The sequence below is a fragment of the Fulmarus glacialis genome, unplaced genomic scaffold (assembly GCF_000690835.1).
Source record: "Fulmarus glacialis isolate BGI_N327 unplaced genomic scaffold, ASM69083v1 scaffold6152, whole genome shotgun sequence".
Lineage (NCBI taxonomy): Eukaryota > Metazoa > Chordata > Aves > Procellariiformes > Procellariidae > Fulmarus > Fulmarus glacialis.
The window spans coordinates 4,079-20,860 of record NW_009199693.1 but is presented as its reverse complement, the minus strand read 5'-3'; the positions used below and the strand labels follow the sequence as shown (position 1 = coordinate 20,860).

General features: G+C 43.7%; 1 protein-coding gene across 1 annotated transcript in view; it reads left to right on the top strand.

The window, feature by feature from the left end:
• Nucleotides 1-422: 422 nt before the first annotated feature.
• Nucleotides 423-16,782, top strand: part of LCMT2 (leucine carboxyl methyltransferase 2) — a gene marked incomplete at its 5' end in the record, with an annotated part of 18,467 nt that continues 2,107 nt past the window's right edge. The window contains 11 exon segments of the mRNA XM_009573337.1: nt 423-494; nt 1,203-1,383; nt 3,716-3,872; nt 4,319-4,508; nt 5,407-5,514; nt 7,575-7,665; nt 9,800-10,057; nt 11,001-11,231; nt 12,411-12,508; nt 15,367-15,554; nt 15,644-15,779. Of these exon segments, the coding sequence (XP_009571632.1) occupies nt 423-494; nt 1,203-1,383; nt 3,716-3,872; nt 4,319-4,508; nt 5,407-5,514; nt 7,575-7,665; nt 9,800-10,057; nt 11,001-11,231; nt 12,411-12,508; nt 15,367-15,554; nt 15,644-15,779 (1,710 nt within the window).

The following is a 16,782-nucleotide window of genomic DNA, read 5'->3' as shown; positions in this document are numbered from 1 at the left end:
TGCCAAGGAAAAAGAGGCACCAGTCCATGCCAGACTAGGCAAATGGTAAACACTTTCCAGGAGTTAGACTTAGTGCCACTCATTCAAAAACCAGAGAGTGAAATTCCTTCCCTGACTTTGCTTCTCTTTCCTTTTTCGTTCCTCTCTCACTGCGTTTGCACACACTGTCATTCATTTTGTTATGCCTGATAGCCCCTTGTAAGTAAAGGAGTTAATTTCGTAATGTTATGGCATCTGATTTGGGGCAGGAACTCAGGTATTAGCCACCCAGATTGCAGGGGAGCATCCTAACTGTCTGGATTCATACTTTTTCATCCAGTGAATATTTATTTCTGCAAAACGGAACAGGTCCAGCTGGGATATCTACACGTTTTCTCTGGGTTATCCATAGTCTTGTTGGTTAATATGCTTACTGAATACAGGAGATCTGTATTTATTAGCAAGCTCTGGATATAACAAAATCATCAGACATCTGCCAGTGCCGGTCTATAAATGTGGGGTTATTGGGTAGAAGCGGAGAGAGAAAAAATCGGGTTTTTGAAATGGCGGATGCCAGTCCTGGGGAAATAGGGTTCCTGGACAGTGATTACAACTGAGTTTCATTCCACAGGGGTTATTACATCCGCGCCCGTGTTGCTGAAGACCCAAAGCCACCCTAGGACACAGGTGCATTTTCTTTGTCTGGGCGTACAGGCAGTTTCCACTGTATGTGTGAAAAGTCTTTTTGGTATCTTGGCACTGCAGTAGCTGCTTGGTGCATCTGTTGTGACCCTTTCCCAGAAGAGCACAGAGAGCTGGGCTGGCACTACTGTTGCTGTCCGTTTGTTGCTTTGAGAGAAATGACCCAAAGCCACCCTAGGACACAGGTGCATTTTCTTTGTCTGGGCGTACAGGCAGTTTCCACTGTATGTGTGAAAAGTCTTTTTGGTATCTTGGCACTGCAGTAGCTGCTTGGTGCATCTGTTGTGACCCTTTCCCAGAAGAGCACAGAGAGCTGGGCTGGCACTACTGTTGCTGTCCGTTTGTTGCTTTGAGAGAAATGTCTGGGAGGGGGCAATGCCTACACAAAATTCTGCTGCCTCTTGCAGGAGATTGCCTGATTTTGTCACTCTACAGATGATGTTACTGAATATTTTTCACACCCAGATGCTCAGGATGCTGCTAGAGTTGAGTATAACTTTTTTCTGATACTTTCTCTGCAGATCCTGTCTTTAGGTGCTGGCTTTGACTCCTTATACTTCCGTTTGAAGGACATGGGTCTTCTGCATCACACTGTGGTATACGAGGTGGATTTCCCAAATGTGGCCTGCCAAAAAGCTACTCTGATCAGAAGAATGCAAGAGTTGTCAGCCCTGGTGGGAGGTACTGGAGGGGAAGGATTAGGTATGATATTTATGGAAGGTTTTCTAGATCCTAAATGTTTAGAAGAAGCAAACATAGCTTCAGCCTTTAAAAAGAGGTATGGTGGTAGGGGAATTGTGAAGTTGTAGATGAAAAGCATGTTTGTTTTCTGAAAGATTTTGGAACAAATAAATTATTCGTAAGCGTTGGGAGATAACAAGAAGATGTACAGCTGCCAGAATGGATTTGTCAGGAGCAGATCATATCAAACCAAGTTCAGTTTCTTTCCGTTACAATTTCTAAAGTACTGTGTCCAGCTTTGGGCTCACTAGTACAAAGACAGTGGCAAACTGCAGTGTGTCCAGTGAGAGGCCATGAGGATGATAAAGTGGTGGAGCACATGGCGTACGAGGGGAGGCTGAGAGAACTGGGTTTGTTCAGCCTTAGGAAGAGGAGATTGGGAGGGAGGGAGGCGAGTCTTCCTGCAGTCTTCAGCTGCCTAATGGGAGAGTGTAGAAAAGATAGAGGCATGAAGCAAACAGTCAAGGGGCAATGGTTGCAAGTTGCAACAAAGGAAATTTCAGTTACGTGTAATGAAAATGGTTTGTTTTTTTTTTTCTGCCACATGAGTAGTTAGAAACGGGAACAGATTGCCCAGAAAGCTGGTGGAATCTCCAGCCTTGGAGATAGTTATAGCTTGATGGACAAAGCCTTGAGCAATCTGATACAGGTAACTCTACTGTGAGCAAGGAGTTGGACTAGGTGATCTTCAAAGGCCCCTTTCAGCCTAAATTGTACTGTGATTTATGGGCTTTATGGATAAGAGAGCAGGTATGACTCTTAGGTGTCTTGACTGTAATAAAACATTGGTTGTTATGTTAGCTGTCTTTTTTTTCCTGTCCGAGGCAAGAAAAAATGACCCTTCTGAAACTACTGTAGAATATAACCAGAGCTGAACGGATTATTATGCCAGCTAAGTACTAAGGGGCGGTTCAGTGGCAAAATGGAGGAATGTAAAGTATGGGGTTCGTGAGAGGTTTCTCCTGCGTCTGATGTCCTTTCCATTAATGTTCTAGATGGTACGCTATAGAAGGTGAGGCTGTAATAAACCAGCAGGAAACTGGGAGAGTTGCAAGGTGGTGGATGAGAGTAGGATTTTGACAAAGTACGTGAATGATCTGGAAAATGCGCAATGAAATACAATCGGGACATACGTAAGCCGCTACGTTTAGACTGTAACGATCAATTTAAATACAGATGGAAGACAGCTACAGAGCTGGGTGCAGAGCACAAGTCCCTGACTCCCATGAGCAGCTGAACACGAGCTTGTTCAGTTTCCTCTTGAATTCATTCACACTTTTAATATTGGCAGCATCCTGTGGCAAAGAATTCTGTCCATACCAATAATCTTCAAGTACTTCAACTAAAAGGCAGGTGTCCAAAGAGTTGGGAATACCCTGTTCTCTGTGTCCGGAGGGCAGGAAGTGGTGGATAGACAAGTGAGCTGCTAGAAGAAATTCACAGGGAACACCGGGATGGGCTTCTGAAGAAGGCCATTTTGCCTCCAGTAATGGATGCCTCTCAGAAGAGTGTAGATTAACAGTTCTCAGGACAGGTATAATTGCTGGATTGCACTGGTACGGAGACGTGGAGTAGGTGGTTTCTAAAGGTGCTTTACAGTTTTCTTTGTTTATGATTTGGTTTTGGTTGAAAGAGGTCAACAAGCTATAGCTTATGCTATTCTTATGGAGCGCAGAGGGATGCCATGGTAATGCTTGCAAATGATAAATTGGAACTTATTTCTGAGAACAGTGATCTGTGAGACTAGTCCCGGTGTTTGCAGAGAGCTAGCATGTGCTGGTTCAGGATTCAATGCCATTTTACAGAAATGAAATCTACTGAAAAAACGAACAAACGAACCACCTCCAAAAAACCTTTGGTTTTACGGTTGTGAGGCAAACCATTCAAATTCTATCAAAGGAATGGTACTTTCTTAGCCTAAACTGAAAGGTTTATATATGAGAGCCCTTAAGATTTGATTCTGAATTATAGGTTCTATAAAAATGTTGTTAAAGTCAATATGATAAAGTTTTGTTGTTATAGTAAATGTGATAATTCTGTGAGAAATCTGTAGGTGAAATTTCCATTAGGAAGAATGGAGTTTTAGATCTGCATGTAATGGGTCGCTTCTTGACGCTATCCCTTTCTGGTTCGTTTAGTGATGGGGATTTTCTTGTACATGTCCCAAAGAAATTGAGTTGATGGGCACAGCCTTGTGAGTGATTGTCTGTGGGGTTGATTCTCCTGTTTGTCCCTTTTGGTCTCGGTATTGCATCCGCACTGTAGTAAGATGGTATCATTTTTTGTCTCCCAGGAGTCATTGCCTTTTCTGGAGAGGATTATAAATTACTGGGAGTGGATTTATCAGAGCTGTCTGAGCTGGAGAGAGCCCTGGAGGAAGCAGGACTGGACAATGAAATCCCCACCCTCTTCATAGCAGAGGTGGCGCTCACCTACATGGAAAATAGCAGGTCAGTTGAGTTGTCCTCTGTTAGCTAGGTGATAAAATGAAAAGAACAAGCTGCTTTGTATGTTCGTCACCTGGGGCTGGGAGACCTGCTGTCTTATAACTAAAGCTTCAGGAATTCTGTGGAAGTCTCAAACAGCTCCTTACATCATAATTGTGATGGGGTGACTGATGTCCACGTGACGTCCTAGAAGGGAGGAGGAAAAGAAGAACGAGAAAAACCTTGAAGGAGTGATTTTGGGTTTTTTTTCTTCTCATCCCCTGAATTCTCTGCACAAATGAGGGAGCAGACGTTCATAAATCCCCGGCACAGGATTCTCTTTTGTGTATTACCTCTGTCAGGATGCCTTAATAGCATGCTTTATGGTGTTGCAGGAAGATATATTGCATCTGCCACATGATAGGTGGGCCCTCAGTTATTTAATTTCTTATGCACGATCTGCCTGACAGGTCAGATGCCTTGATTCAGTGGGCAGCAGAGCACTTCTCTCAGGCATGCTTTCTGCTGTATGAGCAGATGCACCCAGAGGATGCCTTTGGACGTGTCATGCAGCAGCATTTTAGCCAGCTGAACTCTGCACTTCATTCTTTGGCACAGTACCCTGATTGTGAGGCACAGCAGAGGCGCTTTTTTGAAAAGGTAGGTATCTGCAGCTCTAGGACACACATGAAGCATGATTTACCTGGGAAAGATTGTAACATAGAATCATAGAATCATTAAGGTTGGAAAAGACCTCTAAGATCATCGAGTCCAACTGTCAGCCCAACACCCCCATGCCCACTAAACCATGTCCCTAAGCGCCACGTCTACACATCCTTTGAATACCTCCAGGGATGGTGACTCCACCACTTCCCTGGGCAGCCTGTTCCAAGGCCTGACCACTCTTGCAGTGAAGAAATTTTTCCTAATGTCCAATCTAAACCTCCCCTGGTGCAACTTGAGGCCATTCCCTCTCGTCCTATCGCTGGTTACTTGGGAGAAGAGACCAACCCCCACCTGGCTACAACCTCCTTTCAGGTAGTTGTAGAGCGCGATGAGGTCTCCCCTCAGCCTCCTCTTCTCCAGGCTAAACAGCCCCAGTTCCCTCAACCGCTCCTCATCAGACTTGTGCTCCAGGCCCTTCACACCAGCTTTGTTGCCCTTCTCTGGACACGCTCCGGCACCTCAATGTCCTTGGACATGAAATAACTTTGGAAGTCGTCAGCTCCGTCAGTTCCGGGTTGAAGCAAACAGGGCCAAGGCTGAGCCACCGCCTTCTCCAGTAGTCCTTTGAAGGTCCTTGTAACCAACTTGCAGCCTACTTTCTGGTGTGGGATTAAGGCAAGATGGGTTCCTCTGAGACTTTTGGTATAGTGAATTAAGTTCTGAAGAGCTGTACAGGTAAGAGATCGATCCTCACCAGATTCTGGGCTGCTGTTGTTGCAGCTAGACAGTCCTAAAGGCTTCTGCAGGTATTTAATTTAGGGTCTTTGTTTTCTTGCGGGAAGTGAGTCTCTCTCCTTCCAGAGGTAATAATTCTGCGGGATTTCTGTTTTAGGGCTGGACTGAGTGCAGCGTCATGGATATGAATGAGTTTTTCACCTGTTGTACTCCAGAAGATGAACAGCAGAGAGTGCAGGCTCTGGAGCCTTTTGATGAATATGAGGTAACCCTTCTTTATTCCGAATACCAGTGACCTGGCTTTGATATGGTAAGGTGTCTGCAATTTCTTATGATCACAGTTCTGTGCAAGAGCTGCTGAGGCATAGGTGTTCGTGTAGGCAGAAAGGCTCTTGAGTCAGACTTAGTTAATGCAGAGCCCTCAGGAAGCTCCCCGTGAAGCTGGGGCAAGTAGCATAGCATTGGAAGAAGAGTCTCTTTGGTGTTAGAAAAGCTTCTTGTTCCTTCCTCAGTGAGTGGTCTCTTGGGAAGACAGTCTTAGCATAGCAAACTAGCTGGTGGTATAAAAGACGTTGTAGACGCTAAAAGTTTGCGTGGGTTCAAGGGGCAATTATTTTAATGAAAGAGCAATCCATTGAGGATTACTGAATACATAAAAATACATCTGATGTGAGGTTCCTGACTGCAAATGGTTGGGAGCATTCCTGGGGGAAGTAGATGCACTTGTCTTGCTCTCTTGCATTTCCATAGGCTATTACTGTTTGTCGTCGTTGCGTACAGGTTACTTGTTTCAGATATTTTTTGGTCTGACTTTGTACAGCCATTCCTATATTAATGATTGAAACTTAACTACGACTCTCCTCTGTGCCAGCAGTTAGCATAAAAATGGCCAAGTCTGTGACTCCTTGAAGTCTAGAAGAGAAGTCAAAGACACTGAGTAACTTTGAGATGAACACCCTGTAGGATACTTAGTAGCAGTTTCCCTTTCAATTTTGTGGTTCTCTGTTTATAATTCTCTCCAGAAATCTAACAACCTGCAGTATGAAAACAATTTAATGTGCTTGCATTTCTTTTGCCATCATGCAGGATCTGCTCTGCTACATGAATGCAAAAGTGATGACTGAGAGATGCTGGCAGATTTGCAAAGTGGTGTAGAAGTGTCTACAAGAATCATTGTAAATCAAGGCAATTGCTCATACAGCGAGAAAGTAAAGATTTTTTACCATTTTCCTTGTAGAGGAGGTTAACATGTACACAAGTCCAAGCTGAAAAATGTGCATAGGAGTAAGATGTGTGATAACAGAGGGCTCTACAATTAGCCTTTGAGATAAAGTAAGATACAGGTCTTACTGGAAACGAGCTTGATCGAATCAGATAAGAAAGGTAAACTACACACTTAGTGCTGAGGGCGACTAATTTTTAGAATAATTTGCCTAGGAACAAATAGTAGATTATTCCATTTTCAGTATTTACATTAGTTGTTGGATATCGCTTTTCAAAAGATGCTTTTTACTTCTGGTAGAAGTTGGGGTGATGGTGCCAATATTGTGGTTTCTTGTGCATTTTAAATGCTTGTTTATGCCCTCTAGTCATCTGGTTGGCTGAATATATCCCACCCCATGGGAATGAACATACTCAATTCCCTAATGTCCATAAAAGCCAGGGCAGACTCTAGTATTGCTGCTGACTTCCTGTACAGTCCTCTTGCTTGTGCTTCTGCCTCTGAGTGATACCGAGGCCAGACTGGAAATCATATTTATGTATTATCGGCCAGCAGAGACCACGTTGCACCTTTGAACATTTGTGATTTCTTTGGTGTTGCTTATGTTCCATAGGAATCTTAGGAAACCTTAGTCCCTCTGATGTACAGCCCTCACTCTTTTCTATGATCAGAACTGGGAAGCACAAAGGGAAGCTGATTACAAAAAAAAAAAAAAAAAAAGTTGAGCATGCAACGTGTAATTAAGCTATGGAACTCCTTGCCACAGCATGTTACAGATGGTAAAAGTTTATGTGAGTTTAAAGAGCAACTGGATAGGCTCACGGATGAGAAATCTGTCGAGGATTGTTCCATGCAAAGACACAGCTTCTTGCTTAGAAAATCCCTGAGCTGTAAATGTTGAAGGTTGGGGTGAGGAAGGTATTTACACACTTGCTCTTTCTCAGATTCAATCTTAGTCTTCTGATTTTGGCCACTGTTGGAAACAGTGCTAGGCTAGGTTGATCTTTGATTTGATCGCCCTGGCCATTCTGAGATCCTTACTACTGCTTACTGTAAGATTTTGAGGGTGATTGTTTTTGGTTTTTTCTTTGGGCTTGCTACAGGAATGGCATCTGAAATGTTCTCATTACTTTGTCTTGACTGCATCAAAGGGGATGGAACCTTCCTGGACTCCCTTGGTATCCAATACGACAGGTACATACTGACTAGTTTTCGTAGTATTCTTTTATCCCGTGCAGGCTTCTCTGAAAGATTTTAGGAGACAGTAAAACCCTGGAAGGAGCAGATGAGATGCTGCCATCTGAGTAGCTTTCTCCATCCTTCTAACAACGGTTCTGCCGTCCATAGCGAGGCCAGGGCCACGTCCTGACTCTGGTGGTTGTGAGAAGTTTCCTTCTTTCAGTTCATTGCACCTTCCAGTCTGAACAGCTCTTCCTTCTGCTTATACATGGCTGCAGTGCCTGTCTACCCCGCTCCTCCTGCTATGTTTGGGATCCCACAGACTCTCCCTTTTCAATTGGTTCCTGCTTGCCTCCATACCTGGCTCTCTGAGCCGTTCTATCCTTCCAGCTCCCGGAAGGTTGTTATGTTTTACTTACTGCGCTATCAAAGTATTGTCCAGCAGAGCAGTTAGGAGCGTGTCATGAAGTTTGTGCTTTGTTTTGTTATCCCCTGTGGGTGGAATTGTACAAGTAGTATTTCTGTTTCTAAAATGCTTTTAAATCAGTATGTTGCTTTTTCAGATGGGAGAAAAGTGGTACAGCTGGGGAAAAGCCAAGACCAAGACTGTGTTTCCATGATGAAAAGGACTTGGCAGCAGTAGCAGTCCAAGAAATTCCTGCTTTTGGCTGCTTGCTTCCTTTTTCAGGGTGGAAAGCAGAAGGTTATTTTTAACCTGTTTCCCATCACTAGTCTTGTGCACAGTATAGCACCACAGGTAGTTGTCTCTGCAATTGAAAGTCAAAATCTGTGTTCTAGGGAGCAGGAAAAGCAGCTGGCAAAGGATAAAGCAGGATGGCATTCCTTAAGCCAACAAGGCCTCGGAATGCATTGTGTTGTGTCTTGATTAGATCTGAAAACGTGTAGTGAAAGCGAAGCTAAATGAATGTGGGTGTGGTTAAATATACTGTGTGATTGTCACTGGTCCTTATGTTAAAACCTGAAAGACTCCTAAATGCGTAGGATCTATCCTTAAGTTGAAAAAAAAAAAATCTGACATTTGCTTAGCTGACATTAATACAGTGAAGACACTTCATTCATTAGAGACGGGAATAGGGTCTTTCTGCTGCTGTCTCTGTTGTATTCAAAACTGATAGCAAGAGCCTTCAAAGTCTGGTAAATTATCCATGCTTAGATATTTTTTCGTGAGAATGGCAAAAGGTATGTCTCAAATACCAGTACGTGCCCCCAGCTATCCCCTCAAACACATTTGGGTCCCTGTTCAAGAGAGTGCAAGTACTAAATTTTCAGTCTTAAAAAGATCCATCTGTAGGAAGACATTTAAGCCCAGGGAGATGAAGTTTTTTACTTCATCGAACAATAGAAAGGAGGGTCTTTTCTAAACAACATTCAGTACAGGCAATTTGTCTGGGCATGGTGTCAGTCATGGTGTCAGTCAGAAAATAGACTGAGAGCTGCTTCTCCTCCACCTCATCATCTTTTATGACGCAAGAATAAGGCACTTCATTGAAACAGAAGATGCAAATTCAAAACTGATTAAAAGAAAACAATTTGTGCAATATGTAGGTGAACTAGAGTCCTGTGTTGAATACTAAGGGATATAGTATTTAGAGAGAAGGTATTTAGGTAACCAAAAATATTCTCTTCTAATAGGACCATTGGAATTAACAGAGATTATTCATCATGCTTTAGAACTTTATTTCAATGCTTTTGTGAAGGTAGGATCAAAATCTAGCAAGAAACTTTGAAATCCAGCTTCCAGGTGTTTGTCCTTTTTCTGCTGTTCTTTGCTATATCAGTACCCAAATACTGTCTTCATCAGAAAGGTGCTCCTTTTGAAGGTACTGCGGTGATTCCTATCTTGCTACAGCAGTTTAGGACACGGCGGTCTCTTAGCCAGTCTTACCTCCACCCCATTAAAGCAGTCTCAGAACTGTGTCAGGAGTTGACGGAGCAGGAAGCAGAAGTTGAAAGTTGGTGGTAGTTTAAACCATTACAGCTTGATTTCTTGATTGTCTGTGTGCTCTGTCAACTTGCTTCACAATTTTTTCTTCTTGAAAAGCTGAACAGACTTGCCTAATCTCTCATTTAAAATGTAGTCCTTGGCTCTTGCTTGTGCATAAGTTCTTTGGTTCTCTTTGGCTTACAGTTCCTCATCGTGATGGTCCTGTCAGGGTGGCTGGGAGTATCACTGCAGCAGTGTGCGCAAGGCACTCTGAAATTCCTGGCCTGAGACGTTACGGTCACCGCTCTGTTCTTATAAAACCCAATGTGATTCTAACCACTGGAGGCTTTGGGGAGGAGGATGGACAGCACTGCCGTATGAGAAATTTTCATGTGCTAATTAAGCATGCAGGCTACTGGAAAGCTGGCTGTGTGAAAAAGGAAAATCCTGATAAAAGATGGGGTGAGTTCTCATACTGACGGCAAGCGTAAGGAAGCCGTTCTTGTATTAACCACGAAATAATGTCTAGTGGAAAAGTGATGTCACAGCGCAATTACGCTGGCAGTCAAAGAGATCTGGAGGTTCTGAATGCTAAGTGCCATGTCCTGCCCTTGGGTCATAACAACCCCACGCAACGCTACAGACTTGGGGAAGAGTGGCTGGAAGCCTGGCCAGAGGAAAAGGACCTGGGGGTGCTGGTCGACAGCCGGCTGACCATGAGCCGGCAGTGTGCCCAGGTGGCCAAGAAGGCCAACGGCATCCTGGCCTGTATCAGAACTAGTGTGGCCAGCAGGAGGAGGGAGGTGATCGTGCCCCTGTACTCGGCCCTGGTGAGGCCGCACCTCGAATCCTGTGTTCAGTTTTGGGCCCCTCACTCCAAGAAGGACATTGAGGTGCTGGAGCGTGTCCAGAGAAGGGCAACGAAGCTGGTGAAGGGCCTGGAGCACAAGTCTGATGAGGAGCGGCTGAGGGAACTGGGGCTGTTTAGCCTGGAGAAGAGGAGGCTGAGGGGAGACCTCATCGCGCTCTACAACTGCCTGAAAGGAGGTTGTAGCCAGGTGGGGGTTGGTCTCTTCTGCCAAGTAACCAGCGATAGGATGAGAGGAAATGGCCTCAAGTTGCACCAGGGGAGGTTTAGATTGGATATCAGGAAAAATCTCTTCACCAAAAGGGCTTTCAAGCCTTGGAACAGGCTGCCCAGGGAAGTGGGGGAGTCCCCATCCCTGGAGGGATTTAAAGGATGTGTAGAAGTGGCGCTTAGGGACATGGTTTAGTGGTGGACTTGGCAGTGCTAGGTTTACGGTTGGACTTGATGATCTTAAGGGTCTTTTCCAACCTAAATGAATCTATGATCATGTCATGGGAGAAAGATGGGTGTGAACCGTGATGTTTTGTATCTCTACAGATGAGCGGTTGTACCATACTGTGTCATGTCTGTCGAACGGTCTGGCCCTGGTGGTAGGAGGACGAACATCCCCATCAAGTGCAGGCTTGGGAATGTTGTGGCTAAAGTTCCCCGAAACCTGCAATGCCTTGGACTCAGATGACGTGACGGTGGAGCTTGTAAGTCTGCAGCCTGCTGCTGCGCCAGCTGCTTTGCGTTGGAGACACAGCACAACTGAAGTAATATTCAAAGGTAAAAAGCCTGGCAAGAGTGGAAATGGCTGTAGGTATGCGGAGGTATACAAATTCCAGAATATATGGGGCAGTCCTGTCCAGACGGTGAGGTCTAAAAGGCAAATTGTTGTGATATAGCCTGCCTTTTTATGTAGCACGGGCTATACAGTTAATGTTGGTGCGTTGTATTCCTTTGTCTGAAACAATAGCTTTTTGCTGAACCTTTTGGAAAGAATATGATCCTGATAGATTCATCATCACTTTAGAGAAGCCAGTTACATTTTGTAAAGACTTTTTCCAGTGGTGATTTTTTTTCCCAGGCTTAAAGACTCAAGACTTAGACTTCATTTGAATGTATTTTTCTTGTCGTGTCTACCCAGTTCTTGTTGTGCCTTTTTTGTTGGTCAAGTCCCAAAGTATTTGTGAGGAGTCCAGCTGGTCACACTAGGAAGTGACCAACACTTGTGTTATTTGCACAGTCCGTTATGAAGAAATGAGCTGACAGGGCATAGTGCAGTTAATGCACATCCTTGACATCTACCCAAAGTACTTTTGCACCTTTTGTACCTCCTTTTTGAGGCTTCTCCAGATTATCTCCTACACTCTGAAATTATCATTATCTCCCTTTTGTATGAATAAATGCACATTGTTGTTGTCTTATGAGGATTTATCTGTTTTCTTGGGATAAATAGATGTCATTGTGTTGCTATGATTTATGTACTTAGGGTTTTCTAGTTTTATTAGTTCTACAGGTGTAATCTTCCCATTGCCTAAGTTTTCATTCCTTAAGTCCGTTAGGTATATTAAAAAACATTTTTGAGACTGTGGTGTGTGATTTCCAGTTAGCCCATAAACATTCAGAAACTACATAATATACGTGGATGACGGGAGTCTTCTGAATGACCATAAATGTGAAGAATACAGCTTCTTAGTAAAAATATTTAGCCTTCCATATGTCTTACGAAAGTTCTAGAGACAAGAGTAATTCCTGTATCTATGAAACAATTTCTTGCATTTATTGCTGAAGTCTGGAAATGTTCGTCAGGTTGTAGGATGTCTTAAATAGTGCATAAAACTTCTGCCTGACTGCATTAATTTCTATCTTTGGTCAGCTTCCCTTCTATGCAAACAGAAATTTTTGCTTTTGTGACATACCAGATTCTAACTTCTCTTTTTACCTGGTTGTCTTTTTCCGTAGGCGAGAAGTACCTGTTTCTGTATGGTGGCCGCTCTGCTATGGAGCCTGTGCTAGGGGATTGGTATTTCCTGCACACTCAAGAACTTTCCTGCACTGTGGTAAGAACTTAGGGAGGCCCTGGGGAGCAGACGTTGCCTTCACTTCGTAGGTGCATGCTGCTGTGTTGGAAGTCCAACTAAGTCACAGTATATTCAATATTACCATATTGAAGCGGATGGCATTGGCAGTACTGTCAGACTCCACAGTGATTAGAGCTAGAGCTAACTTCTAAACACCTTGCTATTTAGTGGAAGACAGTCTTCACAGAATAGTTGGGGTTGGAAGGGACATCCGGAGATCATCTAGTCCAGCACCCTTGCTTCAAGAAGGTCTAACTAGGACAGGTTGCTCAGGATATTGTCCAGTTGGGTTTTGATTATCTCCAAAGATGGAGACTCCAAAGCTCTTTGGGCAACCTATTCCAGTGCTTGACCACCCTTATAGTAAAATGTGAGGGGTTTTTATGTTTCCATGGATTTTTTTGTATTTCAACTTGTGCCCATTGCCTGTTGCCCTGTCGCTGAGTACTACTGAGAATATTCTGTCTGTGTCTTCTTTCATCTCTCCCATTAGGCATTTTTTATGTTGATGAGATTTCCCCATGAGCATTCTCAGTCACTGAGGCAGGCAGCTCTGGTGCTGGCATGATCCGCAGCGGATGCTCTCGCGTGGTGTGCAGGGGGGTTTCCTGAACCTGAGATAGATTGCTCAGGTGCAGAGCTCAGTCAGACAAGTGTACTGACCAGTGACTGTTTACATGCAACTGACCCCTTTTATACCCTTTTATGTTCGTTTCCCCTCTCTGTTCCCCAAAGATCCCCTTCTCCTAAACATTCCTTAATAAGCTTTGTTTAGTCCCATGGGCCTTCCCTTGAGTCTTCCGAATCCTCTTGTTCCTCACTTCCCCCGACTTACCAGTTGCAAAGTCCAGGTTGGCCCTCTCCAAAGCTATGCCTGGAATTTCCTAATGGCCCATGGATTAGTGATCAGAGACTTCTGATCTTTGGCATTGTCTCGATTATCCCTTGTCTATCAGGTTTGAGTCTCTGTGTGGTTTTGTTTATCAATTCCCCCTTTACTTATTATTCCATTTGCATTGAAAGTGACTACGATTCAGTAAACTTAGATGCTCTTGCCCTCCACATGCGCTTTGAAGTTCTTTTATGGAAGCCAAATCAACTTCATCTCAGGTCCTCAAAAATACAGAAACCAGTAGTAACAGACTCTAAATATCTGGAAGATAATTGTGAGATAAGTAACCACCAACAAGAGTTCAAGGAGTGATTTGTTTAACCTTATCTATTTTTCTATGGCATGGCAGTAGATTTTGTCCTGAAGAAAGGGTACGTATCATGGCTTTAGTAGGACTTTGACACATCTTGTGTGACACTTTCATAATGTAATAAGAAAACATGATTTAAACATGAGTATTGCAGGGTAGTGCAGAATTATTTGGAAGTCAGACTTTAAGAATATTTAGAAATCACGCTCTATGGAAATGGTGGTGTCGCACAGGATCAGTCCTGGGGTCCAATTATTAATGACAAGAATGATGAAGCAAAGAGTATTTATATTATATAGGCAGTGAACATCAGGCAGAGTGGGCTTAATAGTGCAAGATGAAAATTCAAAATTCAAAATTACTTTGACATGGAAGAAATACTTGTGGAAAAACAAACTGCAGTTTATTAAAGACAGAGTGAGTTTTCAAATTAGTGCATAGCACAATTACTGGGTGAGAGATGCGTAACTGCAGGAGATCACAAGCTAAAAATGAGTAAGCAATATGATGCTGTTGTGAAGGCCTGAACTGTGTGTTCAGGTGTATAACCAGGAATGTTATCTGTGAGACGCATGAACTGGTCCTTCTATTCTCTTCAGTGCTCTTAATCTCAGCAGGACCCTTGTGAAATACCCAAAGCTGATTCCTGAGAAAAAGAGGTGGACAGGATGCAGTACAGGTCTATAGAGGTATGCAATGAGAATGACCAGACCACACACCTTACAGGGGAAGATTTTGAAGGACTCGTAGCTATTGAGTCTGGAGAAGATTCAAGACAGAAATGAATCTTCCAATATGTAAAATACAGCTGCAGAGAGGACAAACAAATTATTCTCCGTATTTGCTTCGGGTAGTACAAGGAATCTATAGGAAGGGCTACTTCAATTGGACACTAAGAAAAGCTCTTAAGAAGATAATAAAGTGCTGCAATAGACTGCCTAAAGAGGTGAGAAATTCTTGTCACTGCATACTTTCAGAAACTATTGAATAACCATCTCTTCAGATGATAATAGGTAGAGTTGAATTTGCTTTAGGAGAAAGGGATGGACCAGATGGCCTCCAAAATGTTCTCCACAGCTTGTTTGCTATGATATTCCCTTAAACCCCTCATCTTACATTTTTTTCCTTTAGTGCTTGCACTAAAGGTTTTCTTTCTGCATATTTGTACTGCAGTTCAGCATTTTATCTTGCTCTTTGGTTTGAGCCACTGATCAAACCAGTTTTGCTGGTCACTGCATTAGTCTGTGTGTTTGTAAACTTGTGGTTCTCAGGTGCATGTCTTGAACAGAAAGCAGCACGCAAGAATGCAAATAAAGTTACCTCTAATAAACATGCAGAAATAAAACCCTCTAAAGACTGAAGGATATTAAATATACTGAGGGCCAGAGAAATATTGGAGATAGTGCAAATGGAAACACTTCTACTTAGCCATCCCTAGAGGAACATGTGTAGGTTGGGTTTTTTTGGTTGTTCCCTATCCTGCTTCCTCTGTTCCCCTCCAGCAACTGTTCCTATCCTATGGCAGGAAAGAACGTTACATCCCACAGGACATGCGACAGGAAGAGATCATTTAAGAGCCTGGACATGAAGACACTTAGCTTGGCAAACTTCAGCCTTGGACTTCTGTTTTCCTAGATTCCTGTTGAGGGTCCAGTACCAGAAAGCCGTCACTCTCACAGTGCCTGTAGCTGGAATGGAGGAGTGCTAATTGCAGGAGGTCTGGGAGCAGCTGAGCGGCCCTTAGGTTCCGTTTTCTTTCTGCGGGAGCTTGAACACGGCTTTCAGTGGCAGACAGTAGAGACACACCCTCCTCTTGTCCCGAGGTAAGCAGAAGGCATTCGGCAGTGAATGTTTGGCCTGTCTCTACCTGCCTCTCTTACTAATGGAGTTCAATCTCATTTTGAACTCACAGGTATTCACATACTGCACATGTGCATGATGGAAAGCTTCTGCTTGTTGGTGGAGTGTGGTTTCACTCATCCTCTGTGCCAGGCATCACTGTCATTGACTTAGTGACCGGTCTCTGCTTGGACTATGCGATTAATGTGGTAAGTACTGAAATTCTTCTTTCAGGGTAAAGAGTGTTGTGTGAAGGAACGTGGTGACTTCAGGTCTATTCCCTGCAACGGAGTAGGGAATGCAAAGTAGGCAAATTTGTGAGTGGAATAAACGTTCCCTGTTTGAGGTAGAATCTAATTTTGAAGTGCTTTTACCAGCCCAGAGAACATAATCGTGTTAAGAGAGTCTGAGTGCGCAGAAGACTGGAAGGCACGGAGCTGCTCTGTTCCAACAGGGGGTGCAGAACTGAGATGGGCACAAACGTAGTAATTTCAGGACGTCTGTGGAAGAAGAGAACACATCAAACGAGAGCCGCAGTTAGTCTATGGACGTCTGTGGTATAATTTCATTAAAAACGTCATGGTGGAAATTGCTGTGTGCTATCAAACGAGAGCCGCAGTTAGTCTATGGAAGTCTGTGGTATAATTTCATTAAAAACATCATGGTGGAAATTGCTGTGTGCATAGCCGCTGCCTGAAGTACTAGAAGAAAATAGCATGCAAATACTGGAAACTCCACTTAAACATATGAAAACTTTTTACCGTAAGGGTGATTGGACACTGAACAGCTTGCTTGGAGGGGCTGTGGTGTCTCTGTCCTTGGAGATACTCAAAACCTGACTGGGCAAGGTGCTGAGCAACCTGCTGTAGTTGAGCCTGCCTTGAACAGGGGTGGTTGGACTAGATGATACTCGGAGGTCCCTTCCAAGCTCAACTATTCCATGATTCTGTTCTATGATTCAGTGAAGAACAGTCATATAGGTGATGTCATGTAGCAGGATTTTGGCATACTCTGGGCAAAACTTAGTCTAAATCTGTGAGTAGCCCTCATCTGTGATAATACTGCCCGGAGTACAAGACAGACATGGACCTGTTGGAGCGGGTCCAGAGGAGGCCACGAAAATGATCAGAGGCTTGGAACACCTTTCCTATGAGAACAGGCTGAAACAGAGTTGAGGTTGTTCAGCCTGGAGAAGAGAAGGCTCCGGGGAGA